General features: G+C 38.0%; 2 protein-coding genes across 4 annotated transcripts; both read left to right on the forward strand.

Moving 5' to 3' along the window:
- The first annotated feature begins 1,178 nt into the window (after positions 1 to 1,178).
- On the forward strand, positions 1,179 to 4,901 carry LOC119907113 (nucleolar protein dao-5-like). Of its 3 annotated transcripts, XM_038724706.1 has the most exons (11): positions 1,179 to 1,481; positions 1,982 to 2,038; positions 2,266 to 2,406; positions 2,539 to 2,661; positions 2,867 to 2,977; positions 3,076 to 3,228; positions 3,311 to 3,457; positions 3,543 to 3,671; positions 3,756 to 3,905; positions 4,115 to 4,258; positions 4,350 to 4,901. In XM_038724706.1, exons 1-11 carry the CDS (start codon positions 1,433 to 1,435, stop codon positions 4,415 to 4,417), a joined length of 1,272 nt encoding a protein of 423 aa, XP_038580634.1. In that variant the 5' UTR covers positions 1,179 to 1,432; the 3' UTR covers positions 4,418 to 4,901. The 3 variants fall into 3 exon arrangements, with proteins under 3 accessions (XP_038580634.1, XP_038580636.1, XP_038580635.1); XM_038724708.1 differs by lacking the exon at positions 3,756 to 3,905; XM_038724707.1 differs by lacking the exon at positions 1,982 to 2,038.
- Positions 4,902 to 5,633: 732 nt separating this feature from the next.
- LOC119907111 (probable C-mannosyltransferase DPY19L4) lies at positions 5,634 to 18,029 on the forward strand. Its single transcript, XM_038724705.1, has 19 exons — positions 5,634 to 6,030; positions 6,212 to 6,364; positions 7,300 to 7,424; positions 7,518 to 7,608; positions 7,764 to 7,885; positions 9,486 to 9,631; positions 9,878 to 10,001; positions 10,098 to 10,232; positions 11,007 to 11,138; positions 11,595 to 11,696; positions 11,798 to 11,871; positions 12,192 to 12,350; positions 12,555 to 12,674; positions 12,815 to 12,935; positions 13,145 to 13,201; positions 13,287 to 13,369; positions 13,457 to 13,589; positions 14,269 to 14,427; positions 14,798 to 18,029. The coding sequence occupies exons 1-19, from the start codon at positions 5,940 to 5,942 to the stop codon at positions 14,960 to 14,962; spliced, it is 2,292 nt and encodes a 763-aa protein (XP_038580633.1). The 5' UTR covers positions 5,634 to 5,939; the 3' UTR covers positions 14,963 to 18,029.
- The last annotated feature ends 1,141 nt before the right edge of the window (positions 18,030 to 19,170 follow it).

A 19,170-nucleotide genomic window follows, 5' to 3' on the forward strand; every position in this document is an offset into this window, starting at 1 on the left:
ATTTGTTAAGAATAGTACATGGCTTTTTCCACTGTAAGTCACTCACAATAGAAGACCAGAATAATTTTGCTGCAGAGAGTATGTTATATAGTCCAAACCATTCCTTATATGTTTGTTACTGCAGGACCTATTCTAAATATTAATTCCTTCTATTTAATTTTTTTATCTGTGAAATTAGCACTTTTTTTAAAAACTGGAAGAGAACCTGCAGGAATATATTATGGGAACCATCACTAATGCAAAATTAAACTTTGAAGCCAACTGTGAAGCTGTGTGCAAAAAGGGTCAACAGGGATTTTTTTGTTTATTGTCATTTTCATATTGACCGAACCACAATGACCATCTTTTATTGTGCTTTTATTGAATCAGTTCCGTAACTTTCCTTGATGTCTTGGTTTAAGCCACACATTCTTAAAGGAGAGAAATTCTTTATATTAAATAGTTTAATGGTCCAGTCAGCTGATTAGTAAACCACAGTATTGCCCAGCCTCCCTTTACACCAGACAGCTACAGAGATATAGCTATCTCTATGATTTTCAGCTTTTTCCCTGGACAGAGTCTTTAAGTCCCAAGGTGCAGAACGAAGAGTTAAAATTGCTTTTTTGTCCTGCTGCCAAATGAGCTGAATAAGCTGTAGTGATTGAGATTTGCACATACTTGGCATACTTTGGTTAAACCTTTTTTTATTGTATTTTTTATTTGACAGAACCTTTTAACATAGGCTATTTTTATTTTAACTAACTTGTTGTATTGCTCTCTCTCTCTCTCTTTATGTCTTGATGGGTGGATCCTTGAATATGAGTCTCTAGCATGCTTTTTTGTGTCCTTCATTACTTATTATGTTTGTACTATGAATTTCTTAGTTATTTCCATTTTTCTTAGTTATTCCATAATTTGTGTCACAATGGATGTCATATTCCTGCTGCAAAGCTATTCTTTATGGACTCTTGAATTCTGAATATGAAACTATTATTATTTAAGAGTTGTCCAGCTAACAAAATGCCACTGTGAAGCCATGAGCAATAAAACAGTGATTTGTTTTTGATAGTTGCTCTCATGGTTGCTTTAGTTTGACTGCTGATCGACCGATGACGTCGGGAGGCGTCATCAACACTCGCCGTTTCGCCTTTGGCTTTTCTCCGAACCCGAAGCGGAAGAAAACAAACTAAAGCGTGAGCTGGAAGTAACATTACTTTATGTTTGGGGAAACTGGTTTTTAAAGTTATATAGTGACACTCTGCGGCACAGTAATTTTTTAGCTGAAGGTTGGCGGAGCTGCACACTTAACAGCTAGTGACGTCCAATAACCAGCTAAACACTAACTGCGAGTTTAGCTAACATTAACTCAAAAAACAGAAGAAGCTAACATCATTAGACCAACTTGGCACGTTTTGGATGAAGAGCATAATTAGCTAATATACTGAGCAACAAAATGGACTGCAGCACAACTGACGTGCCCACTAATGTACACGACTCTCCAGGTAGTTAGGTTAATATTGTTATTTTTAATATTAGCTGACATGTTACCGGAGTGCGTTGTAGCTAGTTAAAGGCTAAGTTAGCTTACAACTTCAAAATAATTTACTCTTTTTGAAGTATTTTACTTACTTATTTTCGTTTTAAGCTACTTTATATTTAACTATATTCCTGAAGGAAAACATGTACTTCATTCCACTAACGTTACATTCATCTGACATCTATTGTAACTTGTGCCTTTGCAGATTATCATTTTACATACAACACACATGAACAGCTTCTAAAATATTGATATGGATTAATGAACTAGCCACAGTATGTTAAAGTAATCCAAGTTAGCTCTACCTCAGCCAGCTTGTCTACCGAATTTCTCTTCAGCCCTATTTTCTCTATCAATCTATCAAATATACTCTCAAATAAAGACAAACACCATAAAAACATAACATTATAAACACTAATCTTTCACAATTCACACATTCACCAATATGCTTTGGCCTTTAAAAAGATCTCGTTGTTAAGCAAACCCTGGCAATGACTGCATTCATCTGTGGAGGGACAGTGGGTAAACAGTTTTACTTATTGTAAATTTAACTTAACCAAACTTTAGTTAACTATAAATTATTATAACAAGTACTGTAAAAAAATACTTAAGTAAAATCAGGCTATGCAGACTAGAAAAAAGGTAGTTTATTGGGTCAAAATTTATGGTCAAACCTTTATTACAATTTTTCTAGACTGATGGCTTAGATATATTTACTGGTATTTATCCCGTTGTGTCTGATTGGCCAGGGAAGGACAGCTCCAGCTCTGATGATGATGTACCCCTCTCAAAGCTCCTGAAGAGGACACCCAGTGACGAGAAGCAGTTGAGTGGAATTACACGCAGGTTAACCTACAGCTCCAACGCTAATTCCAAAAAGGACAAAAGTGGTGAGGACTGCAAATTAAAAACGCTGTCAACAATTCTGCCAGCTGAAGTAAAATATGTTCAGCTTGACATATTGCTGCCTTTGAAAGCAAACGGTACTAAATTTTGTTTTTGTACATCTTCTCCTGTTGTAGCTTCAGATGACTCGGATGACGAGCCTTTAATAAAGATGAAAACTATTTCTGCACCAGCTAAGAAACCAGTGAGAAAAGGCAACACGTCACCCAGATCTAAAGACACAAATAACAAGAAAGCAGGTGGTTACTATTACATGGACAACAACTATTTTAATAATCGATTGATTGTTCTGAGTCATTTTTCTAAGAAGAAAATTCAAATTTTCCTGATTCAAATTTTCCTGATTTCAGCTTCTCAAATGTGGATATTTTCTGTATTTTCTGATTTTTGTCTGGAATGCATGACTTTAACATTTTGTTGTAACTGTTTCACATTTGAATACAGATGATAGCTCTGACAATGAACCTCTCATAAACATTGCCAAAGTGTCCTCCAAAGCTGCAAAGAAGCATTTCTCAGTGCCTCTGAAAAAATCAGTTGATACAAAGAAAAAAGGTAAGATTTTTTTCTCTCCATGCACCTACAGTACCAACGGGAAATTTTGCAGATGCGTATTGTTGACTTTCTTTTTTAATTCTTTTTTTTTTACACAGAATCACTGGATGACAATGACAGCTCGGATCATAGCTCGGATGATGAGCTGTTGAGTGAACTTGCCAAGAAACTCCCATCCCAACATCAGAGAAAGGCGTCTAGAAAAGCAAACCCTGTTATGAAATCCAAAAGGAACGCAGCAAGGAAAACTGGTAGGTGTTCAAATGTGGAACTCATTTACATGCTGTTCTCAAAGCACTTGTACAAAAAATGAAAATGTTTTATTTGCTCTAGTGAAATATGCAGAGTCTTCCAGTGGCGGCTCTGATTATGAACCCCACGCAACAATAAAGAGGAAGTGGACAAAAGCTCCTAAAGAGCTAAAGACTTCGTCAAGCAGCAAGAAAACAAGACAAAAAATTAAAAACAAATCACTGAAAGGTAGGCAGCACTTTCATTAGACTGTCCAGAAGGAATGAATTAAATTCCGTTTTATTCCAAGTACTAACCTCTTGGGTTTTAAAAGACCCTTCATCTTCAGACAACAGCTCGGATGATGATGATGTGCCCTTGGTGAACCTCATCACGGAGAAGAAGAAACCAGTGAAGAAAAACACAAAGAAGACAACTTTATCGCAAGGGAGAAAGAGACGAGGTACTGTAGCGTTAATCATGACATGAACAAAACATGTGATTTTTGCCAAAAGATTTTAAAAGAAAACAAACTATCATTTGGCAGGACTCTCTGATGAAAGCTCAGATGATGAACCCTTAATTAATCTTGTGAAAAAGAGCCGCACAGACAAACGAACAAAAAACAAAACAAAAGCTTCAGCTCTGAAGAAGAGGGGCACAGCTCTGAAAAGGCCAAGAAAGATGCCTGTTTCAGGTAAAGACTATGGCCACGCTGGGCTTAGATAGAAGAAATGAAAATGCAGTTCATAACACTCAACAGTGAGACTAGAGGTTCTAGAGGCCACATAATATGGTTAAATAAATGAGTATACAAGAAAATGTATTCTGAATGAATTCTCAATCAATCTGAGATGCCCTTTGTCCATATTAGTCATGCATTAATTTAAATTAATCATTCTTCAGGGTCGTCAAGCAACTGTTCAGATGATGAACCCTTAACCAAGGCAGCTAAACACCCACAAGTGACCAAAATCCTGAGAATAATACTGGAGAGGTGTGATGGTGAAGAAGCTGGGACAACAGGAAGCCTGAACAAAACCAATACAGGTACTGATTACATAACCAAGTCATTATCAATGCTTATGTAATAGAACCTCAAAATAAAGAGTTTAAACATTATTCTCACTGTCCAAAACAGACACACCGATTGAAGAAAAGAGCTCGAGCGAGGAGGAGGGCTCAGAGGAATCACCAGAAGAAGAATAAACGGATAAGACAAAGCTGTAACAGGTTGAAGAAACACCTTTATATTGCTACCTTTCACCTTCCAGACTGGGAAGTTCAGACCACCTAGTGGCTCCAAGTTTGATAGACTTCCTATTCCTAAAGTGTTATAAATCCCTCGGAGAGACACTCCCTAACAATCTTAGCGTTCATGTTAAAACAGTGTGTTTTATATACATTAGATATATGTTAATTTATGGTGTTAATATTTTTACCCCTATTTTTAAGTTTGGGACCAAAATTTGTAGGTTCCTGATTTGAAAGATTTTATCACAGTCTTGGATTTTATTATTTGTGCCTATTTTTTGCATTGGCTGTCTCCTCTGATTTTATTTTTATTTTTTAAGAGAGAAATTTAACACCCATTGATGTAAGTTGCACTCCTGCTTACATAGTAACTGTACACTCAGCATGCAGCAGTGAAAATCTGTTGTGTTGGATTAAACTGCTTTCACTATGAAATTCACATCACATGAGTCTTTTTCAGCTGGCTTGCCACACACCCACAACTATTCCTCTTTATCTGTGTCTGTCAATTTCATTCCAGTTTGACTTTATGCCACCCAAAATTACAACATTTTCTCAATCAGTGCAGCAACTGGTCACTTCACAGCAGGGCTCTTTGCTTGCCCCTATCCAGGTTTTACAACCTGGCATCAGATGTACACTTTCTCCAATTAGAATTAAATTAAACAGTGCTAACCACTACAGCACTGTGCCACCCTGATTATAAATGCATTCTTATTACTATCTTTCTTTTGAATTAATCAACAAATAGTTTAGTCAAAACATCCATAAAAAATGGCCCTCAACATTTACCCCTAGCCCAAATATGTTAAATATACAATTATTTTAGGAATGAAGCGCTTGAAACTTTTTTGTTTTATAGATTAATATAAATTGTCAAAGTTCTCAGATATCCAGATCATAGTTATCCAAGGAAAGTTAAAATCAAGGGCAACTGGACTTGGTTGAATATACTAGAATCTATGGATCTATCTACTAGTATCTTCAACTAAGTCCAGTTGCCCTTGAGTTTAACCTTCCTTGGTTTTAAGTTTTCTTAAATAACATGAAAATATAGTGAAGTTTGGTCCTCGCTCTTCTTCGCTGCTTTCTGTAGTCATCAGCATCTTCCGCCGTGATGACGTCGTTGCCCGCCCTCCTCTGCCTCTGATTGGCTAGTATTCGTTTACTTCGTTGGTTCGGTTCAGGCAGGAGGAGCGAGATTGGTAAGGGTTCGGCAGCTAACTTGAGTCCTCCACACAGACAACATCATTAAATCTACAGCTGCTTCTTTGCAACTCCGTGCAGGAAAAGTCGATCTAGAAAAGGGAAGCTTGTAGCTCCACCTGTCACCCGCCCTGTTTCCCGCAAAGGGAAGTATTGATCTACAGTCTATGGTATTGATTGAAAGGCTCTTGGATTAGCTAACTGCTTGTTAGCTAGCATGCTGCTGTGTCAACACACCAGACAACTCCTCTCGGATTAATTAGTTGTAGTCATGACCGAGTTAAGGTGTCGTACAGCAAAGACTCTGGAGGGAGATAAAGAAGAGGATGAGCGCCAACATGAGCCTGATGTGCAGACAACACGTGAGTTTATCCAACTTAGCAGTTTACTAACTGAACACAAGTTAGCATCCCGTGCAGAAGCATCCCGGTAACTTTGTTAACTTTTCCAGAGAAACACTACCTCTGACCTGGATGCTTGTAAAGATTGTCACAAAGCGTGTATTTGTTAAACATCTGTCTGTCTGATGTGACACCTGAACAGATGTTAATGGCCCGGTGAACAGAGAGGATGAGGGGACTGTGTCCACTGGTGAAGCAGATGACAAGCAGAGGAAAGATGAGGAACCTCAACACAAACAGGAAGAATCAAAAAGACCTGAAATATCTATCAAAAGATCCAAGAGCTCTTCTGCATGTAAGTTTATGTCCTGAACATAGGTGTTGTTTACACTGGGGATGCTGGGGGCTTGTCCCCACCACTTTTTGAGATGGCTTTTTGTCCCCATCACTTTTTTGAAAGCATTTGTTAAAAATGTTCTGAAAAGTAGCTTGCAATGTAAATAAGAGAAGCAGCAAATGTGCATTGCATTTTTGTAAATAAGCCACTGGATCAATGTGTCCATGTACTTAAAGTATAACTGATTGTCTGACTTTATTTCAGGAGTCTTGTGCTGAACAAAATGTGTATTTGTCCTTTTAAGAATACATTTCAGTATCCTGAGTTCAGCACAAACATGCAGTTCACTGTGGGGATGCTCTGATAGACAACAGAAAATACAATAATAACAGCAATACAAATGTTTTCACTTTTTCTAACACACGCACACACTAATGGATTGCAATAAAGGAAACAATCACATTTAAAGCACTTTGAATTGAATTCTGTACTTTAAAGCTTTTTGTGTCTGTGCTATTTTTGTTTGATATGTAGATTGTTGCTTTACTCCTGCAGTACCTGGTCAAACCTGGACAATGTAACAGCGTTACAGGACCTTTTCCAGTTCAGGGTTGCCTGTGTGTGTGTGTGTGTGTGTGTGTGTGTGTGTATATATATATATGTATATATTCACTAAGCCCTTCATCTTTGGGGGCCATCTTCCTGATGCACTCTTGGATCTTTTTTTATCCGTAGAGTATGTACCTGGATGAGCAGTTTAAACCATTACCAGTCAGCAGTGATACAGAATCCATCTTAAAAAAGAGACTCAATTAACCCTTGATGATGTTGTGGCTGCATAGTCCTAGTATATTTTTCCTTTAAATACACTCAAAAGGTGTTTAACACACTTATAATAACTTGCAAGTATTGTTATGATATGTGATATTCAGTGTTATATTTCTGCTCCTCAGCTGTCTTTTTGCAGCGCCTGGTGAGGGTGTTCTTTGGATGTCTGGCAGCAGTTGCCTGTGGCATGCTTTATGCTGTGTATCTGTCTACATATCATGACAGGAAGTTCTGGTTTTCGACTAGACAGGTGGGTGGCTCTGTTTTTCATGTCTGCTTCCATTACACCTCCACTTTAATGCCATATCACATCAATTCTGAAATTCACTCCAATGTGTCTCAGGAGCTGGAGCGTGAAATCACCTTCCAAGGAGGCAGTGGGCTCTATTACTACTATTACAAGCACATGCTGACAGTACCATCTTTTGAAAGAGGTACATTTATCCTTTCTGCTTCTCATTAAAGAAAGACGATGGAAGTATCTAATAAAATAAAATGCCAGACAAAAGACAAATTCTTGAATTAAAGGGTTACAAATGTCACTCTGTCCTTGTCAATCAACTCATCTTATGTGGTTTGTGTTTTCCAGGGTTTTATGAGCTGACGTTAGATAACAGGACTGTTTCAGGTCAGACTGTCAACGTAGTGGAACATTTGTCTCTCTATCCAGAGCTCATCACTAGCTTCATATACAGAGTCACAGGCAGCCAGGTGAGGCTTTTTTATTGTTTTTGGAGCTTCTGAATTAAGTTAAAGTGCAATTAGGGCATTGTCAGTTTTCACCATGCTACAATACATCCATATTTTTATCTGATGGTAATATGCAATTGAAGCCGCATGTGTATTTTTAAGAAAAAAGATGCTGAACCAGTAACATGCCCTGTCTTAAAGCAAACATCGGCAAACATATTAGAAATAGTAACATCATTCCTGTCTTACAGCTGGGGGCCTTTCAGCTTTAAGCTCAGTATACTCTATCACAAGATGCATGGAGCTGCTTGGTGCAAGAAATAGCATAATTTTACAAGATAGCAAGTCTCACTGTAAAAACCCTGAATTAACACTTGAAATAAATATAATTCTCCATGTTGTTAAAATAATCTCTAATGGGCTTGCTACCAAATAATGCAATAAATCGTTCAATGCATTGTGCCAGAAAAAAGTGAGGGGAAGTCCAACCTTTTCATTGCATTGGCAATGGATTATCATAGTATCATTTTTGACAAATACAAAATGATGACTTCTTGCTTCTGGGCCCAGCAACAAACATGTCCACACCGACACAGACTTGTGATAGTAGTAGTCTCTAAGTTATGCAGTTAGCACACTGCCTCATTTAAGCACATTTTTATTTAGATGTCTGGCATTGGTGTTGTTAGCATACAGCCATTTAAAGGTTCAGTGTGTAATATTTAGGATGGTCTATTGACAGAAATGCAATATAATATACATAACTATGTTTTCAGTGATGTATAAACACCTTACATAATGAACCGTTATGTTTTTCTTACCTTTAAATGAGACATTTCTATCTACATACGCCGCGGGTCCTCTTACAAGGATCTCGCCGCGTTTCGTCAATACGTTGAATACTTACTAAGAAGAAGAAGAACACGTAACATTAGTAGTGCTAGTAGTAGTCTTCTGGTTTAACAGAAGTAAGAAAAGAAGAGAAATTTGGACAAATAGAGGACCACACGTATTTATTTAGCACAAGAGCCAACAGAGCTTGTCAGCCACTGTTGCTTTTCCTGCGCGCTTGGAAAGGGAGGGCTGAGAGGTACATTCATGTCTTTTTTTCCCTCCTTAAATCTTTATTGCAAAAAGAGAAATAAAGTGTACATGGGACATAAAGAAGTGTACATAACTTTCATTCATGAAAAATCACGTATTGCATATACATATTCTGCAAACATATAATTTATAATACAGTTGGTTTGTTGTCCATGTAGAGTGAACTAGATGTCTGTGTGTTGTTTATATGCTCTGATAATGATAATCCATCACATCTTTGTAGTAGCGTTCATGTTGATTCCACATTCTGACTTCAGAGCACATGAATACACACTGAAGTTGGAAGAATGATTTCACATCTCGGGACTTGGGACCATCCGAGGAGCACGTGAATGCACAGGGCCGCTGATTGAATTTGCAACCCTCGCCACTAGATGCCACTAAAACTTACACACTGAACCTTTAAAGCAACCATATAGATATTATATTGTTATTATATATTATTATATTGAGTTTTTGCTCATATAATTTTGCTTCGCCTGTGAGGAAACCCTCATGTTTCCGTCTCTGCCTTCAGGATTTTGTGGAGCCGATCTACTTTTATATTGGAGCGGTATTCGGCCTCCAGGCAATCTATGTCACTGCCCTGTTTGTGTGTAGCTGGGTGATGAGCGGCACCTGGGTGGCTGGCATGTTGGCTGTGGCCTGGTATGTTATTAACAGGTGAGTAGATGTCTTACCAACTCGTTCCTCATACTTTACTTTCTGTCTATGCCTCTTCATGTTTTTTCCTCCTATCAAAGGTGGTAAACTTATATTCCTCTTGTATACTTCCTCATTCATGCTTTCTTTCAATGTTTCTCCCTGCTGCTCCTACTTCCTTGATAACAAATGCTTTTAAACAGACTTGAAAAATGTCTTTCTATTGTATGGTGACTTTGTAACTCTTCTGTTGGTGATTATCCTCAGACCAGATACAACCAAAGTAGACCATGCCATCCCTCTGCGGGACAACTGGGCTCTTCCTTACTTCTCTTGCCAGGTTGCAGCTTTGACTGGATTCCTGAGTAATAACATAAACTCTGCCACTGAGGTGAGCAGCTAATGAAACCATTTTTTTTTTTTTTAAAAACGACTACTATATTCAGCACTGCATTTACACACAAAAATAAACTGTATTTCTCTGTAGATGTTTTGCTATCTTACCATGAGTGCCACCACATTCACCTTCCTCCTGGTTTGGGAACACAGTCACTACGTGCTCTTCATCCAAGGCCTCTGTCTTTTCTTGCTTGACTCTTTCGACCTGGTGCCACCACGTAAGGTAACATAGTCCTGGCATAGTAAAGGAGTACAGTCTGTTGGCACGGTTGAATCACATTTAACCACTACTTGCTTTTTTATAGAGTGCCTTAGTGTTTGTGTAAAAAATAAGGCTCCAGGAAGTCATCCAACCAAGAAATAGTCCTGCGCATGAAACCACAAATTGTCACTTTTACACTTAGGTCTTTGCGCAGATAAACAAAAGATATAACATGTTACTTAGTGAGCTTTAGAGATGCTGGTAGGGAGTTCAGACAGAGCCAGGATAGTTGTTGCTGACAGGGGCTATAGCTCAGTAGTCAACTGACAGGTATTAGAGTTCTAACAATCTTCTTACCTGACTCTTGGCAAGAAAGCAAATAAGCGTATTTCCCAAAATCATGAACTATTCCTTTAACTGCTGAAGTAATGAATGAGATTAGCTGTTGTAGTTTATGGTTTACTGCACATTCTTTTTGGCTTAATCTAGTTATGAGCCACGAGTTTTGTACACTGAGGACATTTTCTTGCTTAATGATTTATGACATGTTAGCATGAATTTTAAATTTAAATTTTTGGCCAGTTATTTATAAATGTAAGATGTGTAAAAAGAGGAAAATTACATTATCTTTTACTTATAATGGGTTTAAATATTCTTCAAGAATGAATGTGTGTTCTAATAATTTAACTGGTTATGCCTGTTTGTCTAGTATTTGTGTCCACGATTGTCCTTAAATACACTGCTTTTATCTTTGTTTCTCTCTTCTCTCGCTGTCTTTCTCTCTGGGATGTTAAGATGGCTGACATTCACAAGGTGTACCTCAGCTCCTTGTTCCTGGCTTACTTGTTCCAGTTTCAGAACCCGACCTTGCTCAGCTCGCCTCTGCTCAGCCTTCTGATTGGCTCAGTACTCGCGAGGTACTTCCAGGTAGAGTTAGCTGCTCCCTCGCACCAGATCTCTGTGAAATTACATGTTACAGGCATTTTTTTTAAAGGTGGGGTATGTGATTCTGGAAGCTTCCAATACCATGGGAAATACCATGATATAAAGTGAACGACACAGCAAGTAATCCTGCTATTATCTGCTAAAATCACAGAAACAGCATGTCCTGGTTAACTAAAAAGTAAGCAGAATGTTTGTGGGCAAATCTAACATTACCTGAAACGCAAATAATGGCTTGAACAGCTGGAATAGTGTTGTGTAGCTCAGTCGGAGCCACTTTATCAGGTACAATCAGTAAACGTTGTTTGGTTGCTCCTTTTCAAATGTGAGGATTTTAATTTTTTTGAAGTTTATTATTAAAAAGGGATTACCTTCAATTTAACAGGGTTTGAATGCAGAGTGATGCCATCTCATTACTGTTTGTCTGTATTTATATTGCAGCAAAAGATGAAGATGGGGCCTCTTGTGGCCAGAGTAATGAAGCTCTTCCTACATTTCCACCTAGTCTTTACCACAACGATCACCTTTAGTTATTTGGTCAAGGTAAAACCACAAGAACATGGGTCGTCTTGTTCACAAAGTCATGAGCATTCATTTGTAGTTATTAAGTTGTTTGGTTAATCATCACTGTTTTTTATTTACAGAAACTTGTACCTGTAAGTGACAGTGACTACATATTGAAATTCCTTGAATTAAAATTCGGACTCAACACAACAACGTGAGTTACAGTTATTGAATTAAAGGTTTGCTTTTACAGTGCATGCTGGACATTGGTTTAAATGAATGTAGGTAGGTAGGTAGATTTATTTTGTCACAATACAACAGGTTATAGACTAAAATTGAGTTTGAAACCCCATTCTGCTACGTAGCAGACATACAGAAGCAAGATATAATATAGAAGCAATTATAAAAATGGTAAAGAGAAATAAACTAATGGTGGCATTGTGTATTATCCTTTGTGGTTTTGAACAGTATTCATATTAGTCAGTTCTGAGTAATCTAATGCACTCTGCAATGTTTAATTTCCTTCCATGTTAGAGACTTTGTCACCAACTTCCTCCTGTGCCAAGAGAGTTTACAGACACCCAGTCAGGACTTATTTCTACGACTGACACAGGCCTCGGTCCTTCCCTTTTACTTCCTGGTACTGGCTGTCTGCCTGCTGTCCACCCTGCAGACCATTTACAGAAGACTCAGGTTAGAGACTTGTGCCACACACAATGCATGACGTTACTCTTTGGTGTCTTTTAAAATTATATTTGACAGAAATGGTTATAAAAGCTGGACCTCAACCAGCTGTGGTTCCCAGCTACAGTTTATAGTTCTGCTGTGAAGGGCATCTGTTTGATGCTCTACTAAATGTTTATCATGGTGCTGAAAGCAGTATATACTTTCCTACAGTGGTCAGCCAATGAAAACCAACCTCAGACTTGAAGATGGACGAATAGGAGAGCAGCCAGAGGTCATCTATCATGTTTTTCACACATTGCTTTTTGGAGGCTTGGCTCTGCTGTTTGATGGGTACGTTTATCAGCGTAGAAGTGTGTTTAAGAATGAGGATTTCCAACAGGTGTCTGTAGTAAACCAAGTAACGTTAAATTGATCATTTGTCTTTGGTTATGCCACAGCTAGATGTTGACTGTGGGTTTTTTTTCATGCAGGATGAAATATTTGTGGACCCCGTACGTCTGCATGTTTACGGCGTTCGGTGTATGTTCTCCAGAACTCTGGATGACTGTATTTAAGTGGCTGAAACTAAAGTCCATACACCCTGTAGTACTGGTGAGTGGCCTCTGAAGTGTATGACTTTCACATATTGACAGTAACACTTTCTTTCTCCTGTTTCACTCTAAAAAGGGTGTTTTAAATTGGATTAATATCGACTAATGTTGTCACCTACAACGTGTTGCTGTTGTTGTTATTAGTATATACTGTTAGTATACAGTAAAAAATAGAATCTCACTTGTAGATTTATGTTTTTTACTCTCCAGTCTCTGATCCTGAGCACAGCAGTTCCTACCATCATTTGTTTCAGCTTGTGGAGAGAGGTGAGATTTTCAGCTCTTTATCTTTTAAAGCTCTTTCTGTCAGACATTTAAAGGCCCCTAATATCTTCCTGCACTCCTCTTGCAGTACTGCCCTCGTGTCATAGCAGAGTTGTCAGATCTACAGGAGTTCTACGACCCAGACACAGTAGAGCTGATCAGCTGGATCAGGTGGGTCATGAGATCTTTCTGTATCTTTGAAGATATCTATAAAGTCTTTATTGCGGCATATAACAACTTGTTCTTCTTGTCTTCCAGGTCACAGGCTCCAGTGGCGGCTGTCTTTGCAGGCAGCCCTCAGCTGTTAGGAACAGTGAAGCTGTGTTCAGGTTCAGCTGTGACCAGCTTACCGCTTTACTCAGACATCAACCTGCTGAGGAGGACTGAAGATGTGAGTGAGATGAAAGATTCATTTTGAAAGGAAAGAAATTGGACACAAAAACAAATGAGTTAAGCTGATGATACATGGAGCAATGTTTAGAGCAATGTTTAGAGCAATGTTGCTGTCAATGGTAATGAGTAAAGATTACTGCCGTAATCCCCTTCCCCCACCACTCCGCCACCTGCCCTGCCCCTCCCCTATTCGTTTAAAACATAGTCAGAATTGCAACCAGCAACATTGCCCAGCAACATTGCTCAAAAAGTTGCCTCGTGTATCATCAGCTTTAGAGCTGTACAGTCAGTTTTAAACACAGCTAGGCAGCTCAAGTCTTTTGGTTATAAAAATGTTCTCAAAACAACTTGAATCCATTGTAAACTTCCTGCTTAATGTCTTGTAGTAATATGTCATGAACTTTTATAATGAGCCTTAAAAATGACAAAATGGAGGGCCCTAGTTGCTTAGGGGTGTAGGTTACCATCCATGAGCTCCAACATCCACGGTTCAAGTCTGACCATGGAGTTTTGTTGCATGTTGTCCACCTCTGTCCCCTCATCTGTCATCTCTATACTACCCATTCTCTTTTCAAGGCATGGAAATGAACAACAATTTATTTTTGCCGTGGTCCAAGATTTTAGATTTCTCTCATCAGATGTGTTAACTAACAACCTTTTCATTCCTCTCCTTGTAGACTTACCAGGTGTATGCAATGAGATCTGCAGAGGACATCTATAAGATTCTGACCTCTCACAAGACAAACTATGTGATCATCGAGGAGTCAATTTGCAACGAGCTTAGTCTTAATAAAGGCTGCAGGATCAAAGACCTGCTCGACATCGCCAATGGACATGTGAGTTTAGACACTTATTCTTTTACTGCAAGCTGCCAAACTGCCGAAATCTGAGTTGTGGTGTTTTCATGCACACATTTGTGGTAGAGACATGAGAGTCATATTGATCTTCTCATCTAACTGTAGCCAAGAAAGTGAATAATGTTTCCCCAACATGTGGAACTCTTGGAAATGCATTTGCCATATCGTCACATATATGTAATTACAATGAGAGATTGATTTTTAGCGTTTGCTAAGTGTTCTCAGAATACACAGACTTTATTTACAAAGTGGCCTCACTCTTGGAAAGTAATGCTTATGACATTAGCTTTTAAGAAAGTGTTACAATTGTAATTCTCATTAATGTTCCACATCCTCTTGTCCCATTCAGGTTGTTTATGACAAAGGGGAGATTTACTCTTTCTCCAAGCACGGAAGGTTCTGCCAAGAGATAAAGATGAACTACTCACCGTATACAAACTACTTCACTCGAGTTTTCTGGAACCGCTCGTACCACGTCTACAAAGTGAACTCTGTCATTTCCTTCCAGTACTGACAGGGGCCTCTGCCTCCCTGCTGAGACTTTACTGAACCTGGCTCTGCCCTTCATCAGTATTTCACATCATGTCCACAGTGTGACACAGAGGACTTAAACATGTTTTTGCAGTGTGTGTGCTCAGAGAAATGTCGAATCACTGTTACCGGTGCAGCTGCAAATTCAAATCAACTTGGATCAACAGAGCGCACTGTAGTGGAGTTTGCCTACACATTGTGTGATGAAAATCAACACGAGAGAACCCTGTTGAAGTTGAAATATGCCATAATAATCACTGTACTGTAGTTTTATAAGCCATGCGTTACTGTTATTGTGATGCTTTTAATGAAGCGAGAGGTTAATATGTGAGATCTGTGTGTTCAGAAGCCAAGAGCAGCGTAGATTTTTTTTAATGCTCATTATTTTGAGTCAACGGACAGTCCGTGCTAGCATCATGGCAGTGTCTGTTGTTAGTTGGTCTGTTGGTCCACCACTTTCGTTTCGACCAGAAATATCTGAACAACTGTTGGAAGAATTACCATTACATTTAGTACATATATGCCTAATGGTGCCCAGAGGTTTAATCTTGAAGATTTTGGTGATCCACTGATTTTCCTTGTAGCTTCACCAGCAGGTCAAAGTTTTGACTCTTAATCTGTGAAATATCTTAAAGCTGGGGTAAGCAATTTATTTCAGAAGTATTTGTTAAAATTCTCTTTACATCCAGACACCAATCAGAAAATCAAATGCTCTGGTCTTACAGGACTGTGATAAGCACGGCCTACCTGCCTGTCTACCTGTGCGCGCTCTGCCCGTGCACTTCCTGAGGTTTGAAGGGAAGAGCTGGCTTATGATTCTTTGTCCAACGTTACCCTAGCTTTAACATCTATCAGACAGATAGGCAAACCATTTTATACGAACATTCATGATTTCCAAAGATTAAGCTCAATGCCTTTGGTGATCCCCTGACTTTTCCTCTAGCACTCCCGTTGACATTTTTGGCTCAAGAGTGAAATGTCTTGACAAATATTAGCTGGATTGCCATGAAATTTGTCCACTTGAGGATGAATTGTAATCAAATATTTTCAATTGGTCATCCCTTAAAGGTGGGGTATGTGATTCTGGAAAAATCCAATACCATTACAAATTCCATGATATAAAACGAGCAACAACACAACAGGTGTTGGAACTAACATTGATATATTGTGAGTTAGCAAAGTGTTGCTGATGCAAAGCTAACATGCAGAGACAAAATTGTCCCAGAGCCAGCACATCAGCTCCAGACAGCGATACTCACAACTTTCCTGCGACTATGGCTAACATCACAACAACAGCATGTCTCAGCCACCTAGAAATTAAGCAGAATGTCTGTGGGCAAGTAATGTAACTTTACCTGACACACAAATCATGGCAGGAATAGCGTTCTGTGGGGTTCAGTCCGAGCCACTTTGTTTGTTTCCCATTTACAGATCCAGGACTCTGTTAAAAACACCAAATTTATTTTCAGTGCGCACACACAACTGACTGCAAGACTAGATTAGAATTTCATACCCGACCTTTAACGTTCTCATTTACTTCATTGCTTTGGTTTATGAACAAAAACCTGCATGACTAATGCCATTCCCATCAGCCTTAGCTGTACTTGTTATTTTGAATTAATTAGCAAATCTTAGCATGCTATAACATGCTAAACTAAGATGGTAAACATCTTGTAACTAAACATTTGAAAGTTAACATTTGCTTTGTGAGCATGAAAGCATGCTGATGTTAGCATTTAACACGAAGCACGACCTAAGTACAACTTCACAGAGCTGCTAGCAGGGCTGTAGATTCTTGGTCTTGTTATTTTTATTCCCACTAATCTGTGAATAATAATTATGCAGTTATCTCAACATAACAAACATTGTTTTCTTTTGATTTATATGGCTCACTATCTTGGGATAATCATGGTCTATCCAACTTTTCTAATCATGGAGTCGGTCATGTCTGCCTAAAAAGAAAAAGGTATCTAGTAATGCACCTATGACTAACATTAATTATCCTGAGATAATTGGATAATTATGTCTTAATAGTGAGAAGAACAAATTATATTTGGAATAATGATCTAAATAATGATCATTGACCAACCACAACACCATAATTTATGTCAAGACATTTTTTCTATGATCTGTTCACAAGATAACATTTTATCTGAAGAAAATGTGATAAGAGTAATTGAGACCTAAAACAAATATACTAGCAAACACAGCTGTTCTTGCTTTCTGCCACTTTCAGCTCTTGTTTCCTCACAAAAGTGCTTATGCAGTTAATGTATATGTGTTATGTACTTGTAAAAGGTTGCTGCTTCTCATATGCTCAGCTTTAATAGGGAAGATGTGTCTTTGTAAGCTGCCTATAGTGTGATGTGTTCTGCAAAAGGGAAGCGAGGGTGAGCCGATGTCTGCTGTTACAGAGGACAACCGTTAGGAGTTCATTAAACGGAACTCCTGGCGACAGACGGTGAATTTATTTGAATCTTAGCAGCGACACTGGAGGACAAGGAACTTGTGAAATCAGATATGGCGTGTAGCGTTGCTTCAAACACCATGAATGAAGTATCAGTATTTATGGACTGATTGATTGGTTTTATTGTTCTCTATTTTCCCATTTTCACTATGGTTTTGTTGTGGAGCAGTTCTGTATATTACACATAATAACACAGTGGTGCCTGTAATGATTAGAGGGGTTTTATATCTCAATATAGATTGAACAACTCTTGACAACAGAAACAGTATATGTGAACATTTAAGCTGACTTGTGAAGTTGCTCATTTCTTGCTTTGTCTTCATCCTCTTCATCTGGATGCCTTATTTTGAGATGTGGGGACTGGCTGACTTGTTAGCTCTTTGGCTACGTCTGAGACTGGCCATTTCCCATCCCCTGGGTGTTGAAGTATTTGGTGGTAAATTCCTTCTGGTGCTATCATGCAAGTCCCACCAATAAGTTTCCCTCCGCAAAAGGCCATGTAGTGAATCTTAGGTTTTATTGAATTACTTAGGGAGATTAAAAAGTGTATGAGTTGGTGAATAAAAAGCTAACCTCCACAGTATTGTGTGACAAGTATTGGTGACATGCTTATTATGAGCTGCTTTAAATGTCTTTTTAATGTTGTCAGATATTTCCTTTCACCTCTGCTCCTTTCAGGCAATCGCGCCACGCCCTTTAGAGCAGAATGGAAAAGGATGCAAATGAGGGAAACAAAAAGATAACCTTATATATTAGTAATTAACAAATCAGAATCAGAAATGGATTTATTGCCAAGTTGTTTTTACACAGACATGGAATTTGTTTTGGCAACTATACAACAGTAAACAAACATAAACCTATAAATATAAAGATATCTTAAATATTAGTTTGACATAACATATACAGATACTTACATGTGCAATAGAAAAATCAGAATCAGATCTTATATGTTGTGTAAACATTAACGGGGGAGGGGGTCAATTAACTCTCAGGCACACAAACACCAAAAATCAACACAAATGTATCCTGTATTCTAAGATAAAATATTCAGTGATATCTTAAAACAAGGATTTTTTGTTTGTTTTTAGTTTAAATCAGCTTGTTTAGAAAGTATAAGGCATTTGGCTATACTACAATTATAAATATTACATTTTACTACAAATACTAGATTTTGTCAAAAGAAAATAAGAGATGTTAAGGTCTGAAATTGCTCACTAAGCAGATTTTTTGCACTGAAAAATGCACTATATTTTACAAACTGTTCATATGTTGCAAAATAGGTGTCAAAAATGCACGGAAGTATAAAGTACCAGAAAAGAGTACCTAAATATTGCACTTCAATACAGTGCTGGAGTAAATGTAAAAGTTATTTTCTACTACTGTATACTAAAGTATTTTACATTTTTTTTAAATAACCTTTAATGCTTTAAAACAATGTACAAACAAACCTTATGAGTACAAAATGGAGAACTTGCCAGGGGAATATAAACATAGTACAAAGAATACACAAAAAGAAAACAAGGAAAATCAAATAAAAATAAGCTGGGGTAATAAATCTACAAATAAATTGTGTAAAGTGCATAGTTTCACCATTTTGATAGCTATCTTGTTCTGGGATGAGTTTATCACTCCAATATGTAATTTAATTTCTTTCTTAAGTACAGTCAATATTAGTTTGCCATTAGTGAATTTACATTTGTGGATGTAATACTTTGCGAAAAATT

Source organism: Micropterus salmoides, unplaced genomic scaffold, assembly GCF_014851395.1.
Source record: "Micropterus salmoides isolate LMB-PRFRI ecotype aquatic unplaced genomic scaffold, ASM1485139v1 Ms_hic_scaffold_17, whole genome shotgun sequence".
NCBI lineage: Eukaryota > Metazoa > Chordata > Actinopteri > Centrarchiformes > Centrarchidae > Micropterus > Micropterus salmoides.